General features: G+C 38.8%; 1 protein-coding gene across 1 annotated transcript in view; it reads left to right on the top strand.

Moving 5' to 3' along the window:
* Positions 1-3,739: 3,739 nt before the first annotated feature.
* The window catches only part of VTA1 (vesicle trafficking 1), a 74,234-nt gene continuing 52,057 nt past the window's right edge, over positions 3,740-25,916 (top strand). The window contains exons 1-2 of the mRNA XM_070603235.1: positions 3,740-3,980; positions 23,191-23,285. Coding sequence (XP_070459336.1) covers positions 3,869-3,980; positions 23,191-23,285 — 207 coding nt within the window. The 5' untranslated portion in view covers positions 3,740-3,868. The remainder of the gene's footprint in view (positions 3,981-23,190; positions 23,286-25,916) is intronic.

Below are 25,916 nucleotides of genomic sequence, written 5' to 3'. Positions count from 1 at the left end.
AAGCTACTAGAATAAATAATTAAATTTATCGAGGCTAATGTTTCTTTGGAGTAATAAGAAAAGAAATTTAAAATTTAAAAGATGTCATTTACAATAATATTCAAAAACATGAAAGACACAGGGATAAATTTCACAATAGATGTGTTAGACCTGTACAATGAGAACCTCAAAGCAGTGCTGAGAGAAATTATAGACTTTTTAAACAAGTGGAACAATAAACCACATTCACGGTTTGGAAGCCTTAATCTTTTATAACTTCAGTCACTCCAAATTGATCTGTATACCCAACACAATCTCAGGCAAAAACCCAGCAAGCTTTTGTAGAAATTAACAAGCTGACTTTAAAATTTACGTGGAAATATACAAAAGACCTAGAATAGCCAACACAATTTTGAAAAGGCAAAATAAAACTCCAGGACTTACACTGCATACCCTCGAGACTTACTATAAAGGTACAGTAATCAAACCAGTGTGGGGCTGGCATGAGGATAACCATGTTGAATACAGGAACAACAGAAAGACCAGAATTATTTCTGCACATATATAGCTGGTTTTTTTTAATTTAACTTGCCAACATAATTCAATGGTGTTGGAACAACTGGATGTCCGTGTTGAAAAAGTAAACTGCAATTTTTACCTTTGGCCCTGTCCCAGCCATGAGTGTGCAAATGGGCCTTGCCAAATCATCAGGGTCTTCTCTTTCACTCTTCTGCAGGAAGTTTTAAGGAAAACTATCCCTATGTTAGGGGGTACTGAACTAAAAGAATGTGAGTCTTGTGATACTGGAAGCCAAATTTCTACCATACACAGCGTACCCCAAAGATACAGCTATCAATGATATATTATCCTGATTACACTGGTTGAGCCCTGTCATTTGCCACCAAAATAGTTGTGACCACAGTTCAAACAGAAAGTTTTGCTGTGAGACGATCGCACATACACTAGAGTCCAGAGGGTAGTGCCAAACACGTAAGTTTTCCCATCAAAACACCTGTCAGTCCTGGAGTCTCTCCCTCTTCTGTGGTTGCTCCACTCCTGCACTGTTGCCCTCCCCTCACTTGCCAAGATTCTAGCCCCAGCCTGGAGGGTGATGTAACATCCTTCAGTAACTGGACAGAGCTGGATGGAGGAGGGTTTAGGTCTTGCTTCATGTTAAAATATCAGAGTAAATTCTTCATTGTGAAACATCAACAAGAAAACTCAACCTCATGTTGTTACTATTTACTTTGTTTCATGACATAATTTCAATGTGTCGCTATGCTAACAGTGTTTCCGTTACTTTTCTCCCTCATATCAATTATCCTCTTGAGAAGGGAGTGCCATACTTACAAAGAAGAGAACATGTGTTGGCAGACGGAGTAAAATCCAATTCTAACCATTTCAGTTACTTGCTTATTTTGCCCCTCCCCTCCTAGAAGGTGTGTAGATTAGGAAGGGACCTTGAGCTGCCTCCAGTCCTGAAGGGAGAAGGCAGGAGAATAACAGGAAGGTGTGGGCTTCACCAGGAAGAGGAACCCTTGATTTCCAGACATAGGATGATGCAACAGAGAAAAGATAAAACACAAGAATATATTGGTCCAGAGAGACATTAAAGTCAAACAGTAGTGGGTAGGTTCACTGGCTCTGAAACCAGGGGACCTAGATTTTAATGTCTAACATTCCTACTCACTGGCTGGGACCTGCTGCAAGTTACAAAAATTCTGTGTCTCCTTTTTCTCATCTGTAAAAGAATTAACATGATAATACCTTCCTCAGAGAGTTGTGGTAAAGATTCAACAAGTTGATGGAAAGTCTCTAAAAGCATGCATGAGACAACAGATGCTCAGGAATTGCTGGCTAGTTATTACTTGTTGCGGCAGAGGTGAGGTGAAACAATTCCTATTGGGGGTCCTAAGCTTAAGCAGGGTGTGCAATTTCTGACCAAGGCAATCCAGGCAGAGGGGTTGGCTTGAAGACAGAAGCAAAGGCTTGAAGCATCAGCCATGTGCTGGGGGTTCACTAGCACTGGTCCTCAACCCTAGAGGTGCCATTAAAATTTCCTGAAGATCTTTTTAGGATATTTAGGTTCCAACCTGAAACAGCTAAATCTGAATGCCTGGGGATGTGACGGGGAGATGAGCCTTTTAAAAAAACATCTGAAACCGGGGCTGGCCCCGTGGCCGAGTGGTTAAGTTCGCGCGCTCTGCTGCAGGTGGCCCAGTGTTTCGTTGGTTCGAATCCTGGGCGCGGACATGGCACTGCTCATCAAACCACGCTGAGGCAGCGTCCCACATACCACAACTAGAAGGACCCACAACGAAGAATATACAACTATGTACTGGGGGGCTTTGGGGAGAAAAAGGAAAAAATAAAATCTTTAAAAAAAAAAAAAAAACATCTGAAACCATCTTCAAGCACTACCACAGTCGAGAATTGAGAAGCAATACGTAGAGAACAAATGAGAAGTCATAAGAACAGAGAAGGCATTTATGGTTAATCCACTCTGCTTTGCCTCATTAATTTCTCTGCCAATCCAGCAACTTCTGACTGTAAAGTCAGGATTGCGGGAGAAGAGAAAGAAACCATAACGTCTTTGTTCTGGCCGCTATCACAAAATACCACAGACTGGGTAGCTTATACAGAACAAAAATTTGTTTCTTACATGAGGGCTTTGCCCTCATGATCTAAATCACCTCCCAAAGGCACCCCCTCTGAAAATACCATCACACTGGGCGTTAGGTTTCAACACATGGATTTGGGAGGGACGAAAATATTCAGTCCATAACAAACACATTCTCACGTGGTAGTGAACATGTTGCTGAGAATACAGAATTCAGTTTCTTGCAGGGTAAAAAAGCCAGACTCAGAGTAAGGTAGTGGACTCTCCAAGCAGGGATAAAGAAGGCGGAGAGGGGTGCTGGTTAGAGAAGAGCAGACAGAGAAATTTCAGAGCTTGAGACCCTGTTTCTTGCAGATGGTGGGATTTCAGAGAAAACTAGTTTTTCAAGATGGACTCTCAAAACTGGAGACTGAGATAAAATAAAGAAAGAAAGATGAAAGTTATTGAAGGAAGCAAATAAAGCGTCAAGTCCTGAGAGATGAAACTGTGGGTTGGAGAGGAAAAAGAGAATTGAGGTCGTTGATGGGAGAAGGAAACTTGGATGGCACGAGTCAGCAGCTCTGAGCAAGAAGCACACGGGCACGCCTTCCTGCACTGACAAGATAACGTCGAAATACTTTGCAAACTGTTCATCACTCTCCAGAAATAAACGACCTACAGATTATTCATTCACTGAAGGATACACTATCCAGTTCAGAACAAAAGTTCAATTTTCTTTAACCGATACGTGTTTAGTGTGTAAGCTGAAAAAACGTCTGGTTATTTTATCCAATGTGTCCATATCGAAGAATGGATTTAAAAATTTAAACCTATCCTCTCTCATCTTACGCAAGAACTGAATGTAAGTTTCTGAGATCGGAGGAATTGGAAGCAATAATTCCTGAATGATGCCAAAAGCAATTCACACTTTTACCCTTTCTCCCAATCAACAAAACATTTTCTTTTTGTTTTTCCTTTTCTATGCTTTTTGCCACAAAAAGGGGAGGGGAAGGGACCAACGAAAGGAAAAAGTAAAACAAAGCAGAAGCTCTCCTCCCTCCTCCCAGCAGAGGGCGCGGGTGTCTTAAGCGGTGAGCTGCTCAGCCTTGAACGCGCACGAGCCCAGCCCACCGAGGTTGGTCCTGCTGGGGATCCGTAGTTGACTTGTCGTCGCTGAGCAACCAGGGAATGGGCGGGGCTGGCCGTGCGCTCTCGGGGCCGTGACCCCCCTGGTCGGAAGCGGAAGTGTCGGTGGCGCGCGAGTAGGAAGTGGTGAGTCCCGGAGCGGAGATGGCCGCGCTCGCCGGGCTGCCCCCGCTGCCGACCCCGTTTAAGAGCATCCAGCATCACCTGAGGACGGCTCAGGAGCATGACAAGCGGGACCCAGTGGTGGCCTATTACTGTGAGTCCCCGAGTCGCCGCGCCCGTCCTGACCCCCGCCGCCCCGCGCCGCCCCTCGGTTCGTGGGCAGGCCCCGCCCCGGGCTCTGGACTCGAGCTCTGACCTCGGGCCCAGCCTGGGGACTCCGCGGCCCTCCCCGCCCCTCGCGGGCCCCGGAGCGGCGGCGCTCGGGAGGCGCGGTGCTCCCCCGCGCTGGCTTCGGGGTTCCCGAACCGCCGGCCCTGGCCCGTGAGCTCCGGCTCTCTGCCCTGAGGTCTTCTCCGTGTGGACGCGGAGCTCCTGCCTCCGCCGGGGCGTCCTGAAGATAACCGGGGTGGTTGAGGGAGTGGCAGCGAAAGCGAAGGCAAGGCCCAGAGACAGTGGTGATGGGGACAAAGGAAGACAGGCTGATCGGGAACGGAGGAGAAGCGCAGTCCGTTATGGCCGTGCAGGCGGGTCCAGAAACTCAGCAGGGGTTGATGGAGGGCGTCTGCTGCAGAGCAAGCCCTTGGATCTGACCGTTCCCGTCCTGCGTCCAGACCGCTCCTTCCCACCCAGGAGAATGTTCAGTCTCCACTTAGGTGATGCCTGGGGTGGAGACGCTTGGTGGTCTTGCTGTCCTTCTGATCGATTGTGATGCGTAGGATCTACAGTTGGTGGAAAACACCGATTACGTTTGTTTCAACTTTTTCTTTTGCAGCGAAGAGAGTAGTTCCAGTAGTTTCATGTGAACTTTATTTTATATTCTCTACCCTAACTTGACTGCAGATAAAACAACTGAGCCGCCGTAGATCGTCTGAAAAGGATTTTTAGAGTTGAGAAGCTCACTATACCGTGACCCCTGTTGTGAATGGTATACCGTCAGCTAAGATTTGGTCCGCGGTCGCCCCTGCCCACTGTCATCCCTGTGTACCCCATTTTCATTTCTCAGATGTTCCAGGCCCTTTCCAGCCTCCACGTTCTTCACTTTCTTGGAATGTCTCCCCTTTTTCTCCACTTGGCAAACCACTCGTGATTCGCGATCTAACTCAGTCGTCTTCTCTTCTGTAGGCAGTAAGTTGATTACTCTCTAGGCTTTACCTCATTCTGTTCAACTCTTACGGCGTTAAATCCGTTATACTTGTTCTTCAGGTTCGTCAAGCAGGGATCATTGGTCATCCATTCAGCATGTGTTTATTGAGCATCTGCTTGTATCAAGCATTATTGGGTCCTGTGGCTACAGTTCCTGCATCCATGGAGCTTACATGCAATGGAGTGGGGGGACTAAACAATAAAATGAATCTATTGTATAGAATATTATAATGTTGGGAAGAAAAATAAAGCAGAGAAAGAGAACAGGGAGCACCAAGAGTCGTGGTGGTAGGGAGTGCGGAGCAGACTCCTCTTTCAAGGTGGTGAGGGAAGATTTCCCTGGGTTCTCATCTGAGCAAAGACTTGAAAGGAGTGGAAGGTAGGCTTCGCATCCTCTGGGGAAGAGTGTTCTCCATAAAGAGAATGACGGCACTAAAGTCCTGAGGCAGAGGCTTGCATGGAGGGGGATCAAGGAGGCCATTGTGACTGGAGTGGATAGAGCAAGAAGAATGGTGTGATAAGGACAAAGAGGTGATCTCTTACAACAATGACATGGGAACCCTTGTTCCTGTCTAAAATGAATCCTGTTCATGGGCTCTGTATTGTATACCTTTGTGATTACCCAGGGACCCTTTATTTCCTGTGTCATTATCTTCTCCCTTTTGCTGTTCCTTTCTAAACTTGTCCCAGTTTCCTTTATTTAAAAAATAAAAAAATAGAAGCTCTGACTATGACATTCCCCCAAAGTCCTGTCTGCCCAGCCTCATAGATAAGCTTGAAATTGTTGTCTGTAGTTGTCTTTACATCCTTGTCTTGTTGCACCTTTTCAGCCCGTTGAGTCTGGTGTTCGTGCCCATTAGTTCACTGAAATGCTCTCAGCAGGGTCATGAGCAGACATTTTTATTGCTAAGCCCAGGTGGCACTTCAGAAGTATTTTTGTTATGAAACATATGCAAACTCAAAACATATATCGTGTGTATAGAGTTTAAGGAATAATAAAATGAACACTGATGTACCCACCACGTTTGATGTTATTAGACTTTTAAATTTGTGCCAATTTGGTGGGCATGAAATGGGGTCTCATTGGGGGGAAATTTGCAATTCTCTGAGTCTTAATGAGGTTGAGTATCTTTTCATATGTTAATGAACCATTTGTGATTCCCTTTTGAAATTCCTATTTATTGCTTTGGACTGTTTTCCTATTTAGCTGTTTGTCTTTTCTTAATCCAAATACTAATCCTTTGTTATATGCATTGCAAATGTCTTCTGCAAGTTCACAATTTGATTTTTCACTCTTTTTATGAAGTCCTTTGATGTCCAAACATTCTTAATTTTAAAATATAGCCAATTTATCAGCCTCTTCCTTTATGATTTACATGCTGATCTGCAAGGCCTTGATTTCTTTTTGTGTACCTTGTTTGGGACTTTGCCTTCTTAATCTGTAGATGGGTATCTTTCATCAATTCTGGAAAATTCTTTACTATTAGCTGTTCAAATGTTTCTTCTCCTCTGTTCTCTCTATTCTCCAAGTTGTGTTTAGACACGTATTGCATTTTTTGCCTTTAACCTCTTTGTCTCTTAATGCTTTCATAGTTTTCATCCCTTTGTCTCTCTCTGTGCTACATTCTGTGTAATTTCTTGACGTCTGTCTTCACCTCCATATCTCCTATTGTGTAACCCATTTCTTGAGTTTCTACTTCCATTTTTTATTTCTAGATATTCTCTCTTTTATTTGTTTTCAAATTGGCTTAGCCATTTCTGATAGTTTTTTGTTACTATATTTTTTTTTCTAAAGATTTTATTTTTTTCCTTTTCTCCCCAAATCCCCCCGGTACATAGTTGTATATTCTTCGTTGTGGGTCCTTCTAGTTGTGGCACGTGGGACACTGCCTCAGTGTGGTTTGATGAGCAGTGCCATGTCCGTGCCCAGGATTCGAACCAACGAAACACTGGGCCGCCTGAGGTGGAGCGCGCGAACTTAACCACTCGGCCACGGGGCGAGCCCCTGTTCCTATATTTTTTAAACACTCATCTCTTTAAGTGCTTTAAAAATATTTACTTAGATTTGCTGTCTGATAATTCCTGTAGCTACTATATTTGTGGGTCTGATTCTTCGGTTTCACAGAAGACTGCTCATGGTGGTTTCTTTCCTTGCAATTTGTTTTATAGACATACTAACCCAGTGTTCTTCAAGTTTCAGTGTTCAAGTAGTTCTACAGGAATCGGTTTCCCAATTTTCACCTTCCGTTTGTTTTCTTTCCTGGCGAAGCCTTTGGTCAGGGTAACAGAAGAGTAGGCTGCTTCTCTTTCCCCCCATCCTGTTCACATCGCCCTTCTGCTTTAAGAAGAAAGGCACACCATCGTGCATCACGAGTATTTTTATGGTGTATTGCGCTGGGGAGGAAGGTTGGAAAACCTGTGGGGTGTCCAGAAAAAAGGAACAGTTCAAATTACTGGTGTTAGTGAAGCCTCCGCTAATTAAGGTATTAGGTGGCGCTTCCTGTCTTAGCCTGTCTTGTATGGAAGAAAATCAGAGCAAAGAATAGCATTTATTTGAAAATGCCAGGTGTGAGAAAGGATGTCAAAGAAACGTTCTAATTCGGGGAGAGAGAATGGAACATTTTATAAGGAGGATGGGGGAGTCACCTGGATTTTGTCTCCTTTCAGAAGTAATTGGTCAAGAATGAATCTCAGAAGGAGAATTGTTCTTATGTGTTAGCAGCCATTGTTTGATCCTTTGGATTTTATCCAGATGGGTGCGGAGGAGCAAGGTCCCTTTGGTTTTTGGGGCCAAAGTCATATGCACGAGGGTGTGGGGACAAGGACGTGGAAGGACCATAATGGAAAATTCTGTCTTTCAGAGTCTGTTAGACTTATACATATATTTGTTAAGGATAATGCCTCATGTTGAAAAGTGGCGTGTGTTGCAGTGTTCTGAATTCCAAAAATGGGATAAGAGTTTTCATGAAGTGACCTTAGCGCTTCATTGTCTGTTCATTATTAAAGAATATCTTTCCTGAGATAAGAGCAAAAGAGAAATGGTGAAGGGGACAGTGCCTTGTTTCATCCAGGTGACAAGCTCATGTAAGGGTGTGTGGCTTATTGAAATTTTAGAATTAGAACTCAGAAATGGGATGAGGCATGTGGCGACACGGGTTAACATATTTATTTGAGTTGGAAAATTGTCATATTTTTCTGAAAAAGTAAGCCTCCATTGGCTGATTGGTTTGACGTTAACAACTGGTTTTGCCATTTATGTAGTATGGTAGATATTCTCCTTATTTTAAATGAGGTACATCTTCAACTCTGAGGTTTTTGTCTCTTCAGAAATACGTTTAAAACAAGTGATCAGATAAAAACAATTTAATTTTTTTTTTTTGCCGGAGTATGTTGAAATGAATAGTGTTTCAGTTTTCCCAATCCTGTCTCAATGTCTTAGCATAAATAGGAACCCTCTGAGTGAAAGAAAATGATGAGTCTTTGTAAGATCTTTTTTGTATACTTCACAGGAATTGAGAAAAAGAGTACTCTAAGGTGGGATGACAAATCCTTCTCCAGTTTTAAAACAATTTTTGAGGCAGGCCTAATTGAAATGTCAGCTAAGATTATTAAAAATATTATTTGGTAATAGGTGATTATATGCTTTCTAGCATGTAACCCAGAAGGAATTTAAAGAATTCAATGATTTTGTTGTGACAAAACTTCCATTCTTATCTGTTGCTTTATGTGAATGAATTTTCCCCCATGTTAAATTCATAAAAATGAAAGTAGGAATGGAACCAAGCTGGTTTATTATGACAGTAAATTATACTGATTCATAGATATGTGATTTAATTCATTATAAGATGCAGTTCCAGTAAATTTTACTTTTTATATGTAAGGATTATTAAAATAGATAACATTTATGTTGTTTTGATCAAGTATAATTGCAAGAACTCCATTCCAAAAGAAAAATTTTAATACTTAGCACCTTATCTAACTGGAAATTTTGTAAAAATTTAAATTTCAATTTTTATACACTTTTTATTGCAGAGAGGTATGATAAGATAATCACATTAGGACTTTTGAGCATACAAATATATTCCTTTATAATAAATTCTATAGGATAAGAAGTGGAAATACAAGTTAAAAGAAAACTCTGTAACATTTCTGACTCTTAGAAAAGAGCTTTTTGTGTTTTAAAATAGATTATGATAGATACCAAATTGCTAGGATATTTACATTTGAAAGAGTGATATAATTTTTAGATGTCAATATTTGATGTATAGAAATTATATTTTTTATACTCATTTAAACTTCTGATGAACACGGATAGATGTCAACTTAAAAATGTTTGAAGGGATACATTTCTGTAATCTTAGAGGATACAAAAATTTCCTAACTTCCTAGAACAAGGAAGAATTTTTTTGAGAAAAAAATTTGAGATTATTTTGCTAAACTACTTGCTGATTGTAAAAGCTCCATGTTTTCTTTTCCTTCTGATGCTGTATGTGTGTTGCTCTCTGCCTGGAATCCCCTCTGACTTCCTCCTAACTAACTTACTCTTACTGGTTCAGTACAGATTTTCCTTTTAGCAGGTTGCTTTTTCACGATCTCACAAGGCAGGGATGGTCTAGAAATTGTCCCAGTGTGCTCTTCATCTGGATCATGTTGTGTTATAAACACCTGTTTACGTTTCAATCTTGTGGGTTCTCCTGGAGGACAAGGATTGATACCTCGCTGTCTTTCACCACCTGGCACATAATTGGTGTTCACACATGTTTAATGAATGCTGTCTCTGTTAATATTCCACTAGAATGTAAGCTCTGTGAGAGCAAGAGGTATGTCTTACATTGACGATCTTCGAATCTCTAACTCTTTATGCAGTACCTAAGACATGGTGGATATTTGTAAATTTTATCTGGTGACTGAATAAATGAAGTATATAGTAATTTATAGCTTTCTAACTTGCTCTCACTACAGTAAGGCAATGTAATGAAGAATTCCAACACTCTAATTTAAAACTTGTTACCTTGCTATGTTTATAATGGATTTTAGATTAAGTCATACATATGTCATCATAGGATGTGCCCGTTGGGCCTCTTTTCTACTATTTCATGATTTCCAAAGGTGATTTATCTCTGGCCTCAATGGGAATACTCTAGTGTTTTATCATTTTTTAAATTGTTACGTTAATATTACTATATTTCTAAGTTGTCTAGTCTTTGTTTTCTTTTTAAATCAGGAATAAGTGTTAAAATACTGTAGAGCACATTAATTTTTGACTATTTATTGAAGTGCTAATATGCTTATTATTTACTTTGAAATTTCGAATGTAGTAAGTTATAACAAATTGTTGAATTTACTCATATTTGAAACATCCCTCTCTTCCTGGAAAGAATCCCATTAGCTTTTTTTTTTAACTAAACTTTTTATTTTGAGATAATTGTAGATCCACATGCAGTTGTAAGAAATAACACAGAGGGACCCTGTGCGCCCTTTACCCAGTGTGCCCAATGGTAATATCTTGCAAAACTGTCGTATAGTATCACAACTAGAATATTGACATTGGTACGATCCAGCAGTCTTATTCTAAACTTCCCCAATTTTACGTGTATTCATTTGTGTGTGTGCATATTTAGTTCTAGACAGCTTTATTAGGTGTAGACCTGTGCTCATTCCATAGTGAAGATAGAGAACAGTTTCCTGAAACTCCCTCATGTTACCCTGTTATAACTACACCTACCTCCCCTTCCACTGGGCCTGCTGTCCCCTGGCAGCCACTCACCTGTTCTCCATTTCTAAAATTGTAGCATGTTAAAAGTGTTATATAAATGAAGTCACGGTTATGTAACCAATGGAGCTGACTCTTTTCACTCAGCACAGTTGCCTGGAGAGCATCTGAGTCATTGCATGTATCTGTGGTTTGTTTCTTTTTTAATGCTCAGTAGTATTCCATGGTGTGTGTATTCCACAGTTTAACAATTTAGCCGTTGAAGGACATTACGATTATGCTGTGGTCTGACTGTTTGTGTCCCTCCCCCAAATTCATGTTGAAATCCTAGCTCCCAGAGGCAATGGTGTTAGTGGGTAAGGCCTTTGGGAAGTGTTTAGGCCATAAGGGTGGACCCTCCACGAGTGCAGCCTGGAGGAGAGCCCTCACCTGGCCATGTGGGCACTGACTTCCAGTCTCTAGAACTGTGAGCAATAAATTTCTGTTATTTATAAGCTCCCCAGTTTGCGGTATTTTGTTATAGCAGCCCAAATGGACTAAGACAGGTTGTTTTCAGCTTGTTACTACTATGAATAAAGCGGATATGAACATTCATGTATGATTTTTTTGTGTGAACATAAGTTTGCATTTCTCTGCGCTCGATGGCCAAGAGTACAATTGCTGGGACATATGGTAATTGCATTTTTGGTTTTACAAGAAGCTGGTAAACTGTTTTCCACACTGACTGTACTATTTTATATTCTTAGCAGCAGCATATGAGTGAGGAGTAACCAGTTGCTCTGCATCCTCCCCAGCATTTGGTGTGTCAGTTTTTTATTTTTGTCATTCTGATAGGTGTGGTGATATCGCATCATAGTTTCAATTTTTATTTTCCTGATGGCTACTGAAGTTAACCTCCTTTCTTATGCCTATTTACTATCTGTATATCTTCAGTGAAATGTCTTTTCATGTTTTTTCCCTCTGTTCTTTCTTTTTTTCCAGTGTATTTTGAGGCTTCTTCATATATTCTAGTTAATAGTCCTTGATCAGACGTGTGTTTTGCAAATGTTTTCTCCCAGTCTGTTGCTTGTCTTTTGTCATCAAAGCACGGTTTCACAGACCACAAGTGTTTGATTTTGGTGGTGCCCAGTTTGTCCTTTTTTCTCTTCTTCTTTTTTTTTTTTGGTAAGGAAAACTGTCACTGAGCTAACATCTGCGCCAGTCCTCCTCTGTTTTGTATTTGAGAAGTGACCACAGCATGGCCTGATGAGCAGTGTGGAGGTCCATGCCTGGGATCTGAACCTCTTAGCCCCGGGCCACTGAAGCAGAATGCACAAACTTAACCACTATGCCACCAGGCCAGCCCCAGGTTTTTCCTTTTTTTATCATGCTTTTGGTTTCCAGTCTATTTATTTTATTGTGTATTTTTCTTAATGTCCTAGTCTATTTTACCTTCTCTTGTGTTTTTCCCCCAATAATTTTACTAAGTGAATTTGGTTCAGCTTTTTCTTTTTTGTAAGTATCGTCATTGTCAGATTTTTAGTAACAATGTTATGCTGGTTTCCTAAATATTGTTGAAAAGATTGCTTCTTTTTTCTCAGGTCTGACTTGGGTGAAAAGGCAGCAGATTTCTCTGTTTCTTTAAATTAAAAAAAGAAGTCATAGATAAAGCAGAACTTTTTGCCTTTGGGGGGGAGTTCCTCTCTATATATATATCAACTTTTTTTCCATTAAAAAATTTGACTTGAGCCAATGTTGATATGTTAAAGTTTTCCAGAATATCTTCTGTATGTCAGATTTTCAAATTTGTTAGCTAGAAATTAAAAACTTAATCTTTTCTTCCTTCCCTCATATCTCTCACAATCAACTAGTCATCACATTTTTAAAATGTAATCATCTCCTCAGTTTCTCTGGTATCATGCCCTCACTTTACACCTGAGCTGTTGACATTGCTTCCTAGTTTCTACTTTGGACGGGTAACGCCTGTTGCCACCAGAAAGATCTGCTTTAAATGCTCTGAAAAAAACCCAGAGTAAGAGAATGATAGAGTTGACTGTAGACATTTAAAAATTCTGTGTCGCACAAACAGTACAATTAATTTTAAAAAATAATCCATTAAGAAAAAGTATTTCCAATGGATGGGAGACAAGGGCCAGTATCCCTGATACTGGAGGCACTCATTCAAATCCATTCTAAAAAAAAACTAAGATCCCTGTAGCTAAAGGGACAAAGAATATGTATGTACAACTACTGAAGGAGGGAATACTAATTATTAACATTTCAGCTTAATAAGTAAAAATGTAAGTTAAAATGGCATATCACTTTTTGACTGTAAAATTATAACTCAGTGTAAATGAATATATGGTGAAATCTTCATTGTCGTGACTGTGAATTGGTACAAAGTTTTTGAAAGCATTTTGGCAAAATGTATGGAATTGTAGTTTTGAAAACCTTGTGCTTAGGAAATAATCACAAATATATTAAGAGCTTTATGCAGAATCCTCTGAATGATTATTTATACATTTGTGTCAAACTAACAACCTAAAGATATATCGTTATGGAAATGGTTAGGTAAAATTATGGTGTATCCACTGGGTGGAAAGCAATGTAATCATTTAAAAGTTGTAAATCATCCTTTGTAACATAGGGAAAAGTTTACATGAAAATACAGGGTATAAAATTGTATATATACTATAATCTGAACTTTTTTTATGTATGTTTGGAGAAAAAAATGGTGGCTTTAGTTTCATGGATGGTGTTTCTTCTTATGATTGTCTTTTTTTATATTTTATATTCTGTAAGTGGATGTGTTTCATACTATAAAAAATTTGAAAACAAAACCTTTACTAAAAGTAAAAAATTTTTTAAAGTCACCTTTAGTAGCTCCATAGTCTATCAGAAACAAATGTAAGTGCCTGTAGCGACCGCTCCTCATTTGAACTGAGAGTCATCATTTGTAGTTTTAATCAAAGTGAATTGCATTCTGTTTCTGGAAGCTTCCTTGCTTTCTCTTATCTCCTCCAAGCCTTCCAACATTTGTTCTCTCCGCCTGGACACCTCTTCCTTTCCCCACTACGCCCACTCCGTTTTTATCCTTAAGGTACTAGCTTGAATATGTTTTTTTCTGGGAGGCCTTCTCTTAAACGCCCTAGTTTTAAGGTGCTACTTCTCTATGTCCTCGTTGTGCCTTGTGTGGCTTTACCTTAATTGCTTTTCATTGCCCTCTTCTCTCTTCTAGACTGTAAATTTAAGAAGGCTTGCACCCTGCTGGGTGCTCTTTATTCATTTACTGTGCCAGGTAGTGCTAGGCCACTAGAGAGATTTACACACTACAGAAAAGGTGCTCAAAAAGTGTTTGTTAAATTGACCTAGATTTTAAGGCAGTAGTGGTCCCTAGAAGGAACTGTGTCCGTGTAGTTGTCACTGAATAAAGAGGCCAGACAACTAACGTTCGTGTGGCTCTTGTCTTTTTTAACAATGCTTTTCTTTAGGATATCTGATTTGAATCTCTTGATCATCCTGGTCCTTCTGTTAGTAAGTGATGGAACCAGGACCTGAATGACAGATGCTAGATGAGAAAGGGTCATGTGGACAATTGTTGATAATAGGTAGTAATTAGAAAACCAGTTACAGAGTGAGTGAGAGTAAAGAGACTAGTTAAATTGGTGAAAAATGAAAGGGAGGCAAAAAGCCAGTGCAGTAATCTTGGAGATTCCTAATAAGGATAGAGGACAGCCTTGATGGTATTACACATCTCTGAGCTCCATGTCTATCTCTTTTTTTTGTTCTTTCATAAAGTCAGAAAATATTTGAATCGTATCTAAATGTGGACAGTATATGATAAATATTTTTATTCTGTCAGATTTGGTGTTGTAGATAAAGCTAAACCCAGAATGATTCCTTCCTTTTCAATTTGGTTAAGTAACTAAACATTTAAAGTTTCAAGTTTGGTTTTTTAAAGTTTCCTCTAGGGGGTGACATTGTACAATTAATAGACTTTCATTTGAAGTGTATGAATGTTCTTTGAGAGTTGTTTGTTTATATGATCATAGGAAAATTAAATACAGTTGTTCAGAAAGTTGTAAGTACATATGGTTATTTCAATGCTGAGATTTTATAGGACATATAAGTGTAAAATTTTAATTTCGTTTAAAGGCTAAATAGTGTTGGATTTTTTTATTGATGGTGGTAAGCCACGTGGGTATTAGGATTAATAATCAGTTGCCTATTATTTTTTATTGTTGTTGTTAATCACACAGAAATTGGACTTTTTAAAGCCAGTCAGACAAGCTTAATAAGCCAATAAAGATAAGCAGTTTTTTCCCTTTTTTGCTGATTTCTGGATCCGTATGATTAATTGGAACCCATAGTCCTGTTGTCTTAAGTGCTCATCTTTTTTTATTATAGACTGACTCAGGGTACTTTACTGAAGCAATGACAGGTTAATAATAACACAGAAAGTTGGACTACTAATGTATCCATGAGCAGTCCATTCATTTACCTTATGTTTATTTTTGCAGACGTATGCAAACATGAATTTTATTTGTAAACAGTAGTCATTTTAATAGTTCCTTCTTTTTTGATTAAATCCTTTCATTTTTAGTCTCTCAACCTGTCCTTAAGGTTGAAGGGAGAGGGTTAGTGGAGTCAAGCAACTCTGCCTTGGCTGTCCCCATGCAAGTTTAAAGTGTCTTTGGTAAGGTTCACTTTTTATGACAATTATGTTTGATTTTTCAGAGTGAAAGCTCACATACTCTTAAGCAGCACAGGGTTATATATAGGAGGTTTCAATGCTTGATACGTTCCTGCTTTCATTCAATTTGTCATTTATTTTTCTGAGGCTTCTCAAGGTTTTTTGGTTTTTAGATGTTTTTTAACTTCAGTTATTGTTTCTCTTTTGAGGCACTTTGGATTCTCTGGTACCTCCACTGAGGGCTTATTAGATATTTCTCTGTGTTATTTTTTTAGTGATTTCTCTAGCATTTTCAATGAATTGCCACAGTCACTATACCACCTCACATATAAGCTAAGAACTTCGCTTTCTTTTCCCCCTCTTGTCCTTTGGCTGTGGATTCATACATTTTACTTATAGGTGTACCATAAACACTAGAAAGCATTTTAATTTTCTTAATTGTCATTTTGTCGTAAAAGAAATTTTAAAGTAGGAAATATCCTGGGTAAGCATCGAGGCCTGTGCAGTCTGGTGGTTGGAACGTGAGTGCATCCCAGCCCCGTGTGTGCCTCGGGGCCAGTCAGCTCACAGTTCCTGCTCAAGAAATTCTTTGTGTGGCCTTGCGGAATTTTCCCCTACGCATACACGTGGCCGTGTTCAGCTGAGCCTCAAGGTTACCCCTATATGTTTACTATGGACCGGCACAGTGTTTTAGTAGGAATTCAGGAGTAGCTAACTTTTTCTTAAAGCTGCTGTGTTACGACAGGAGCTTCAAAGATATTTGTTCAATGAAGAGAATGAGTGGAATAAGTACCCTTATTAATAGACATTTGTCCATACTTTCTTTTTAATCTTTGCTTTAGGAGTTCCTTCACAAAAGATAATGCTAACCATATAGCAGGCATTTATAATATACTTAGGAATACCGCAGTATATTCAGTTCTGTTTGTTGGAATAAAATTTGCTTTTAAACATCTATATGTGTCATAATGATTCCTATTTGCCACATTTATTTAACCTTTTAAAGCATCACTCTTCACAATTGCTTTTATATATCTTTTATGTGTTTATATCATGCATTTCGTATTTCTCATGTATAAGTAAAGATGTGTTAGAATTAACGTTTAGATTTTATGGAACTTTGAATTAGGCATACCTTCAGGATGAGTAAATGTTTGTCTCCTAAATGCCTCACATTAAATTAAAGTTAGGTTGGAAAATAGTTTATCCTTTTGCAAATGTGCCTCATTACTCAACTTCAAATAATATTTATTCATAAAAATAAGCACATTTCCTTGATGAAATAAATCAAATATATTTTCTTATAGATGACTTTAGCTACACATTTATTCTGTTTTAGGAGGTAATTTTCCAAGTTAGACATTAATTTTTCGTCATACTGCTGATGCTACAATGAATTACTTGTGTTGAACAGAGTTCTATATCAAAGTGATCCTTTTTTCCATCCCTCATGGCAAAAAGATCTTTTAGTGTACTTATTAATTTTCATAAGTAGATTTAAGGTCTTTTCACTTTCATTAATTTTATTAAGAATTGTAAACCACATAAGATATTCAAAAATGCAAAAGCCAGGCCAATTTTTATCTTAAATCTTCCCAATTCTGAGATGATTCTTTCAGTTCATCAGTTAAAAGTGTTACCGTATAATAATGTCCGTGTAATTTTGAAAACTAAACATGCATGTAAAACAAGGGGAAAAATGCATGTAGGCAAAACCAGTGAGCTGTATTGCAAACTATACTATATTCAAGTATCAGCCATCTGTATGAAGATTACCTTTTAAAGGACAAGAAGCTGATATTCGTTTATGTTTGTCTTATAAGGGAGGATGATGGTCTGATGATAGTGAATTGGGAATAATTTGATTTTTGCTTCAAAGGAGATATAGGTAATGTCCATTTTTATTATAAACAACAGTAGAAATAGTTAAGAGTAACAAATCAGAAACTGAGAATTGCACATTTTACATAGGAATAATCACTTTCACGTGGTAACAAGAAAGTGCTGAATTAATTTTCTGCATATTTTCTTAATGGTTAAGTCCTGAGATGGCTGCCTGTGAAGCCAATGTGAATCTAGGAATCAGTCTCAGTTCTTTATTACCTGGGCTATTACCTGTGCTGGATAGCCATTTATCCCCAAAGCTGGTCTACCAAGTAGCTAACCACACTCCACAGATGGTAGGATGCATATAGAGTTCCCTACTAGGATTGGAAAATAAGACCTCTTAGGGAAATGTCATTGTCAGTACTGTATTTCCTCACATTATCATGTTTTGTATTGGCCAATAGTGTATGTAGATAGTGAATAAATTAGTGTCTATTCAATTATCAGTCTGTGTATTTGGGTACTTTAAAGAAATTGAAGTACATTTGAAATAATAATTTGGGAGGTTGAGAAGGCAATATTGATAATTTGGTGTTTATAATGATGCTAATCTGCCAGTGGGCTCTGTTGCTTGTATGTAGGCATAGAGAAAGAGGATAGTTGGGTTTATGTATGAGTCAGCTTTTGCCAGAGGGATGTAATAAAAAGATTTAAGGGTAGAAGGAGATAGGGCAATGAAGTTCTAGAAAGATATATTGTAAAATCAAAGCTGGTTGCAGAGGGAAGTTAAAAGAGAAAAGACATTGTAGTGAAGAAGTAGGGAGACACCAGTGAACTGAAAGCCTGTAGTAATAGGCATAGTTTAAAGTTGGAAGAAAAGGAAATTGTGTTTAGAGTGGGTGCTTGATATACTGATTTTGGAGGTATAGCAGTTTGAGACGGTAATTTATTTATGGAATGACTGGCATGTAAGGGAGAGCACATAGAATTATTGGAGATCACAGTTGATAAGAATTGAGAACATGGGGGCCGGCCTGGTATCGCAGCGGTTAAGTTCACACGTTCGCTTCTCGGCTGCCCAGGGTTTGCCAGTTTGGATCCCGGGTGTGGATATGGCATCACTTGGCAAAAGCCATGCTGTGGTAGGCGTCCCACGTGTAAAGTAGTGGAAGATGGGCACGGATGTTAGCTCAGGGCCAGTCTTCCTCAGCAAAAGGGGGAGGACTGGAAGTAGTTAGCTCAGGGCTAATCTTCCTCAAAAAACAAAAACAAAGGATCTAAAAATAAAATTTTAAAAAAAGAATTGAGAACATGATGCTGTGTTTGCGTTAGAATTAAATTTTCTTTCTTATCACAGAAAATCCAAAATAACAATGGCTAAGTAAAATGAGGATTTACTTCCTCATTTAAAAGAAAATCTGATGTTGGCAGTACCCAGTGCCATTGTGCCAATTCCATGAAGTCATCGGGGACCGAAGCTCTTTCCAATTTCAGATGTACAAACTAGCACATGATTACCATTTCCAAGATTGCCTTGTGGTCCAAGATGTTTACTAGAGTTTCAGTCATCGCATTTCTATTCTAGGCAGCAGGGAGGAGGAAAGGGAAAGGGTCAGTAAGGTCTTTCCCCTGCTGTCATTCCTCCTTTCAAGGCGACTTCCAGAAGTCTCTTCCAACAATTTCTGGTTACGTGATATTAGCCTTAGTTACATGGCCATATTTTGCTCTGAGGAATACTAGGAAATGTACTGTTTTGGCTAGGTATGTTACTGCTCCCTAATAATGTAGGGGTCTTATTAGTAAAGAAGATAGGAAGGAAGGATGTGGGTAGACAGCTAGCAGTCTCTGCCTCAAGGATGGATTGTCCATGTAAACAGCAAACTTTTCAAGAGGATGGAAGAAGAAGGAAGCACCCTGAGGTCCATGGGCAATTACAAGCATAACAAGATCAAGTGGAAGAGCGTAGCGTGAGCCCTAGACCAACGTGTGTAGAAGATATTGGGAGAATACTATAAGTGGCACTGGGACGCAAAGAGAAAACCAATCATGCTTGCCAACCTCGAGATAGGAGGAATGGAAGAGAATTAAATATCACACTTGAGAGGACGGCAAATAAAGTGATTTCTTTAAGTGACATGATGTTTCAGTCAAGACAGAGGGAGAAGGAATCTGAGGAGATGTAGGGGAGTTTGCTGGTTATGGAGCAGCCGTTCCCGGGACTGCAGTGGGAGGAACAGGGCTGTGGAAGAGGGACGGGCTAGGTTAGGGCAAGAAAACAGTTTATAGTTGAGAGGAGTGCAGATGCAGTGACCTTCTGATCACCTATCCATATGAGTTAAAAAATAAACACATTAAACACAAATCTCTAATTATTCTGTAAATTATTTATAAATTCCAGTTACGTATTGATGTCATAATACTGTATGAATTATTAAAAAAACTATATTATAAAAGATATATAAAAACAGAAGCTTGTAAAGAATTAGATAAAAATATCAATATAAATGCTGCTCTTTTCTTCCCCACACTCCACCCGATTGGTTTGCCGATCCCTGGCATCAGATGGGTCTCAAACGCCACAGCCGCAGTATGGCTTAGGGTGGGAACTCTTACAGGGAAAATGTGAGCAACCTGGCATGGAATTGATCCCTACTCTCACCTAAAAGCCTTCCTCTTAAAAGTGGGAATAAGAACACTTAAACTTTCTCAGAAAATTTTGGTAGTACAGTAAGACATACTAAGATTAAATTTGGAGGGAAAAAACGCATATTATCAGGTCATGTGAGGAGATGACATTTGATTTGTGGTCTCAGTGAAATCAAATAGCCAGGAAATATAAAAAGTAAAAATATATTAAAGAAGGAACCACAAATCATTAGAGAAAGGAAGAATTATTTATTAATTGTATTTGAGATAGGTGCCAATATTTGGGGAAGGAGGGGAAACGTAAGTTAGATTAAGGAGTTAAATTTGAAAAATTGAACCATAGGAAAAACTAGCAAAACCATGTAACTGAATATCAAGTCCCTTGGAGATAAAAAGAACTTTTCAAGCTTAGAACTGTTAGGGGGAAAAATCACAAATAATAGCTTTAAGTACATAAATATTTTAAGCGTCTCTTAAAACAACATTCAAAAATTGAAAGATAATATTTGCAGCTAATATGAAGAGTTCATGGGATGCCCTTTAAAAAAAGAAATGCAACAAAAATGCTGAAAGGAAAGACCTGAAGAACTCACAAAGAGGCAGTATTGGGGAGTTTAATCACGGTTTCAAGAACAAAAGAGGTGACTAAAACAGGCACAGAGCTCCAACAACTCAAAAGATACAACTGGTTTAAAAGGGGGAGGGTGTTCAACCATGCTTTAAAAGGTGTTGGTAGGGTGAGGGTTGGGGGATGACTAAAACCTAATAGACAGGTGGGTGAAGAGCCTGGACTTGTTGCTGAAGAAATATGGCTGTTAAAAAGCAAGAGAGAGAGGGGCTGGCCTGGGGGCATAGTGATTAAGTTTGCGCACTCCACTTCAGCAGCCCAGGGTTCACGGGTTTGGATCCCAGGCGCGGATCCACACATTGCTTGTCAAGCCATGCTGTGGAAGTGTCCCACATACAAAATAGAGGAATATTGGCCCAGATGTTAGCTCAGGGCCACTCTTCCTCACACAAAAAAAAGAAAGAGACAAAGATAGGAAATTTGGTCACCTTTGTGTTCAAAGCAGTGGATATTTAAAATAAGTGCCTTTTTTGCTTCTCCAATTAGAATCTGGTTTTGGGTCAGAGTGATATCCAATGCTGCCTCATGAGCAGTGAAAATGACAGCACTGTGTTTTTATGCTGTGTGGCAGTGTAACTCTGTACAACACTTTCGGAATTCCATTTCTTTTTCTCTCATTAATACCTAGATGGATCAAGCCCTTAAATTTGATATATGGAAATAGATACATTAATGAATTAAATTTCAAGCTCTGTAACATGAGATAGCCCTAAAAGTCTAAGCATTAAAAAGTAGTGCCTTCAGATAAGCTATTAAAGTTCAAAACACACAGATCAAATAAATGTGTATTATGTGTATATTAATACATTTTAAAGAAGATATGATCAAGTAGACATAATTGAAATGGAAATCCTGAGAGTAACTAACAGATACCAAGCCATGTTACAATGCTTTAGTAAATGAAGCAGTGATAGACTGACAAAGCAAGATTGACGATATACAGAATTGGGCCCTTTTGTCCCATGGAAACTTAATATATGATAATATATGATAAAAGTGGCATTTAAGTCAGTGGAACAGAATGAGCTATTCTGTCATTCGTGTATTTATCTATTCAGAAAATGTTTATTGAAGGCCAAGCACTATCCTAGATGCCAGAGAAACATAAGCAAACCAAATAGACTGAAATTGCCATCGTTGTGGAGGTTAATTTCTAGTTTGAGTAGAGACAGAGGATAAATAAATAGAAGATGATTACATGCTGAGGAGAAAAGTGAAGCACGGAAGAGGGATAGTGTTCACAAGATTCCACTTGGGGGAAAATGTTGTATCCCTCCTTCATGCTATACAAAGGACTGCCGCAAGGCAAGTTGTTCAAAAGCAAACAACCCAAGAGAAAACTGGGCAGAACATTTTTTTCTTTTCTTTTCTTTTGGTAGCTATCCCTAATTCGTAAAGGAAGATATACAGCTAGCCAGTAAATGCCTAATTACTTTTCAGTAGTGAAAATGCAGAATCAAACAGTGAAATACCAATTACAGTCTTGATTGATAGGAAGTTGAAAATTGTTGTTGTTGTGTTTTTTTGCAGGGGAAAATTTGCCCTAAGCTAACTTCTGTTGGCAGTCGTCCTTCTTTTTTCTCCCTTCCCCCCCGCCCAACCCCAGTACATAGTTGTGTATAGTTGAAAATTATTCTGGCTCTTCTGTGTGAGTTGCTGCCAAAGCATGGCTACTGACAGAGAAGTAGTATGGTTCCATGCCCAGGAACCAAACCCAGGCCGCCAAAGTGGAACACACTGAACTTTAACCACTAGGCCATCAGGGCTGGCTCCGAAGTTTTAATCATAGCAATTTTTTGTGAGTTTGGGGGAAATCGGTGCTTGTATATGTTACAGCTATAACTGCATATTGGTAATCTATTTTGGAGGACAGTTTAAGAGTAGCTTCAAAATGAAAAAGGTACACACACACCATGACCCAGGAATTTGTGTCTACTCAGGGAACTCTTTGCCTGTGTGTACAAGAAGGTCTGGTAGCACAGCGTGACTTGTAACAATGAAAATCTGAGCACTACCCAAATGGGCCGTAGTTAGAGTGATATGTCCACACTGTGGAGCACTGTAGTGCTAACACAGATGCCCAGAACATATGGTTGAATGTAAGAGGTAAATTACAGGCAGTACATGTGCACACCAAGGGTAACAACAGCCACCACCGACCTGTTCACAGCGATTCGGATTGTGGTGTCAGAGAGGTCTGTAGCTTTTGCCTTATCTCTAATGTTTTCATTAATTTTTTTAAAGAGAGGGTATATTTATTTTTATTTGTATACATAAAAATGACTAAAACAATTCAGCCTATTAGTCTCAGCTACAGTCACATCTCCCACTATCCCAGCCCACATTGTATATTTTATCTGACACTTGACAAGTGTTCTTGTAGCTGCAGTGTTTTTCTGAGTGCTCTGACTTACCAGTTAAATTGCAGGTCCCTTTGACAGCTTAGGACCTAGTCCTTTTTTTTTAAACAGTGCCAAAAGAGAAGGCCTTACTTGGTGAAAAGTCATCATCATCCTCATGAATCTCTTGCGTTCTTTGGATAATATTTTTGTGCTCTTTATATTTGTAAATAAGATCCATAGTAAATCAAAGTTTTATTTCTAAATTCACATTCAGTCATGGAGGAAGATGAAAATGAAATTGTTCAAATCATCTTATTTTTCTTTTCTTTGTAGGTCGTTTATATGCGATGCAAACTGGAATGAAGATTGATAGTAAAACTCCTGAATGTCGTAAATTTTTATCAAAGCTAATGGATCAGTTAGAAGCTGTAAGTTAAACACTGATAATTTATTTTCTAAATAATGTTTAAAATGCCGTTTTCTCTCATTTGTGTATGTGTGTCTTATTTTAGTTCTCCCCCTGGCAGTGTCATTATAGGTAAGGAAAAATTAAACCCAGTGTTTTACATTTACATCATACTGATAAGGGAATTGTAAACACAAATGAAAGTAGGTTTCAGTATCCTTGCATATACCGTTATATCTTGTTCCCTCTTATTGTAGATGGCCTTTAAGTCATCCTTTCATAAGTGATGAACGCTTTCTAGCCTTCCCTCATGCAGTCACATGGATGATTGATTTGGGAATTCTTAAATAGCTCTTGTAATAATGAAATGGACTATTTATTTAGTGAAAGGGACAATGAAGGAAATTATATCAGTTGCCTGTTGTCTCCTCATCCCACTCCTGGTCCCAAGACAAGATACTCTTATGGTCCAAGCATTCTCCCCTGCTAGCAGAAAGGTGGCAGATGACTAATGACTCACCTTCTTGAACCCTGATGTAATTTCACAGGTTATGTAGAGGCGCCAATCCAGGAAAAACTGAATGGGTTGGATTGGATGTCAGTACATCAGGAAGGCAGAAATCTCACTTAGTGATCAGGGCTCCACCCTGTGTCTCCCGTGCCCAGCCCTCACTGTTCCTCTTTTAACAATGTCAACGTCTGCTCATTAATTCATCTCCAAGGCTGTTATATTAATAGCTGCAGCTTACTTTTTATTTCCTTACTTAGTTATGTGACTTGCTCAAGAGAATTAGAAACCTAAATGTTTATTCGATCATTTGCATTCTTTTGTTTAGAGAGACAAAATTTAGCTTTATTAAAAATCAAAGCATTTATACTAGTCATCCCAGAGCTTTTATAAATGTTAGAAGTTATTCACTTCAAAGCAGTGGCCATGTATTAAGCAGCTGTGGGCAATAGTGTTCTCTCTAACTTGGTATGGCTGTCTGGCCTTCTGACCCAGAGCCTCTGTCATCTGCTGCTGTTAACCACCCAAGGTGGGCCTGGTGGCGCCACTGATGGGAACTCAGCTGCCCTTGGAGCCTGTTTGGTCTTCCACTTCTAACACTGCTTCTATGGATGCAGGAAGAATTTGAGTCCTCTTTTCTCGGAGGGTGGAGTGAGGAGGTGAGGGGAAGAATGTGTTTCACACATAGCAGTCCGTTCATAAATTCCCATCTGTAACAGACATTTGATATAGAATAGATCTCTTTATTAATTTCATAGTATAACAATAATAGCTAAAATAATAATAGCTTATAGATAGACAAAACTCAAACATTTCTTTATCATGAGCAAAGTATAAAATCGCATTTATTTTATAAAGGGGCTCATCAGGAGTTTATCGTCATCTAAATTAAATAACGAGTAAGTTTATTATGTAGTGAGAGCGCATCTGCCTGTGCTGTAGTGTTTACATTACAGTTGGAAAACTTCGAGTATATGGGTTTTTTTTTGTCGTCAGAGGTTTTATGTTGGAGATGAGATGAAGTGACCTACTCCCACTAAATTTTTCTAGAATCAAATTCGCCTCTAGAATTAAATTATTTCACAATTTGGATACAGTAAACTAATGTCATATGTGGGGCTTCTTTCTGATTTTGTTCAGGATAAGCAGAGCCAAAATGTCCTTAACTTCCAACAGTAAATCTCTTCTGGACCTTAAATTACTCTGTTGTAATTATGAGAATATTTACTTTGTTAATTTTATGAAAAATCCTAAGGCCTTTTTTAAATTTAAGTTTTTACTTTATAACGTCTTTTAAAAAAGCAATTTTTAGGGGCCAGCCCGGTGGCACAGCAGTTAAGTTTGCACATTCCGCTTCGGCAGCCAGAGGTTCGCTGGTTCAGATCCCAGGTGCAGACATGGCACCGCTTGGCAAGCCGTGCTGTGGTAGGCGTCCCACATATGAAGTAGAGGAAGATGGGCACAGATGTTGGCTCAGGGCCAGTCTTCCTCAGCAAAAACAGGAGGATTGGCAGCAGATGTTAGCTCAGGGCTAATCTTCCCCCCCCCCCCAAAAAGCAATTTTTAAACAGTAGTGTGGTGCTCAGATCGAATATTCCAGGAGGTCATTTTATTCAATATGACAGTCTGAGTAAAATGTAGGAACTTTGTTGCTTTTAAAATACTTTGAATTATTGTGCGTGTAGGAAAGAAATATACTGACTTGAAGTTTATATAGTTGTAAATTGTGTTGATTTAGGTATATATTTATCTAAATTTTTAAGACTTCCATAATCCTATTCTAAGTTTGTCATATACCTTTCTTAGAATTAGATCTCTTTTTACACAGTGTCCTCTGAGAGATACTATTTTAGGATATAATGATCTTTCTAAGGCTTTTTTTTTATGTTTGATAGAAGAAATTGAAATGGGAATAAATTAAAATTTTAAATTATATATGATTAGGAAAGAATTTCCTAATTCTGTATTTAGGATACCTGATATAGTACATTGGATGATACATTATTTTGAAATATTTGCCTGATGCTTTACATAGATAGTTGGATGTGTTATCTTTTTCTTCTTGGCTATTTTGTTTTTTAAAGCTAAATTATACTTTCAGGTTATCATGAGTGTGTTTCTTGAAAATTCTGTACACTTTGGATT

This window comes from Equus przewalskii, chromosome 32 (assembly GCF_037783145.1).
Source record: "Equus przewalskii isolate Varuska chromosome 32, EquPr2, whole genome shotgun sequence".
Taxonomy (NCBI): Eukaryota; Metazoa; Chordata; class Mammalia; order Perissodactyla; family Equidae; genus Equus; species Equus przewalskii.
Note: the sequence above shows the minus strand (reverse complement) of the source record. Positions and strands in the feature narration are given on the sequence as shown.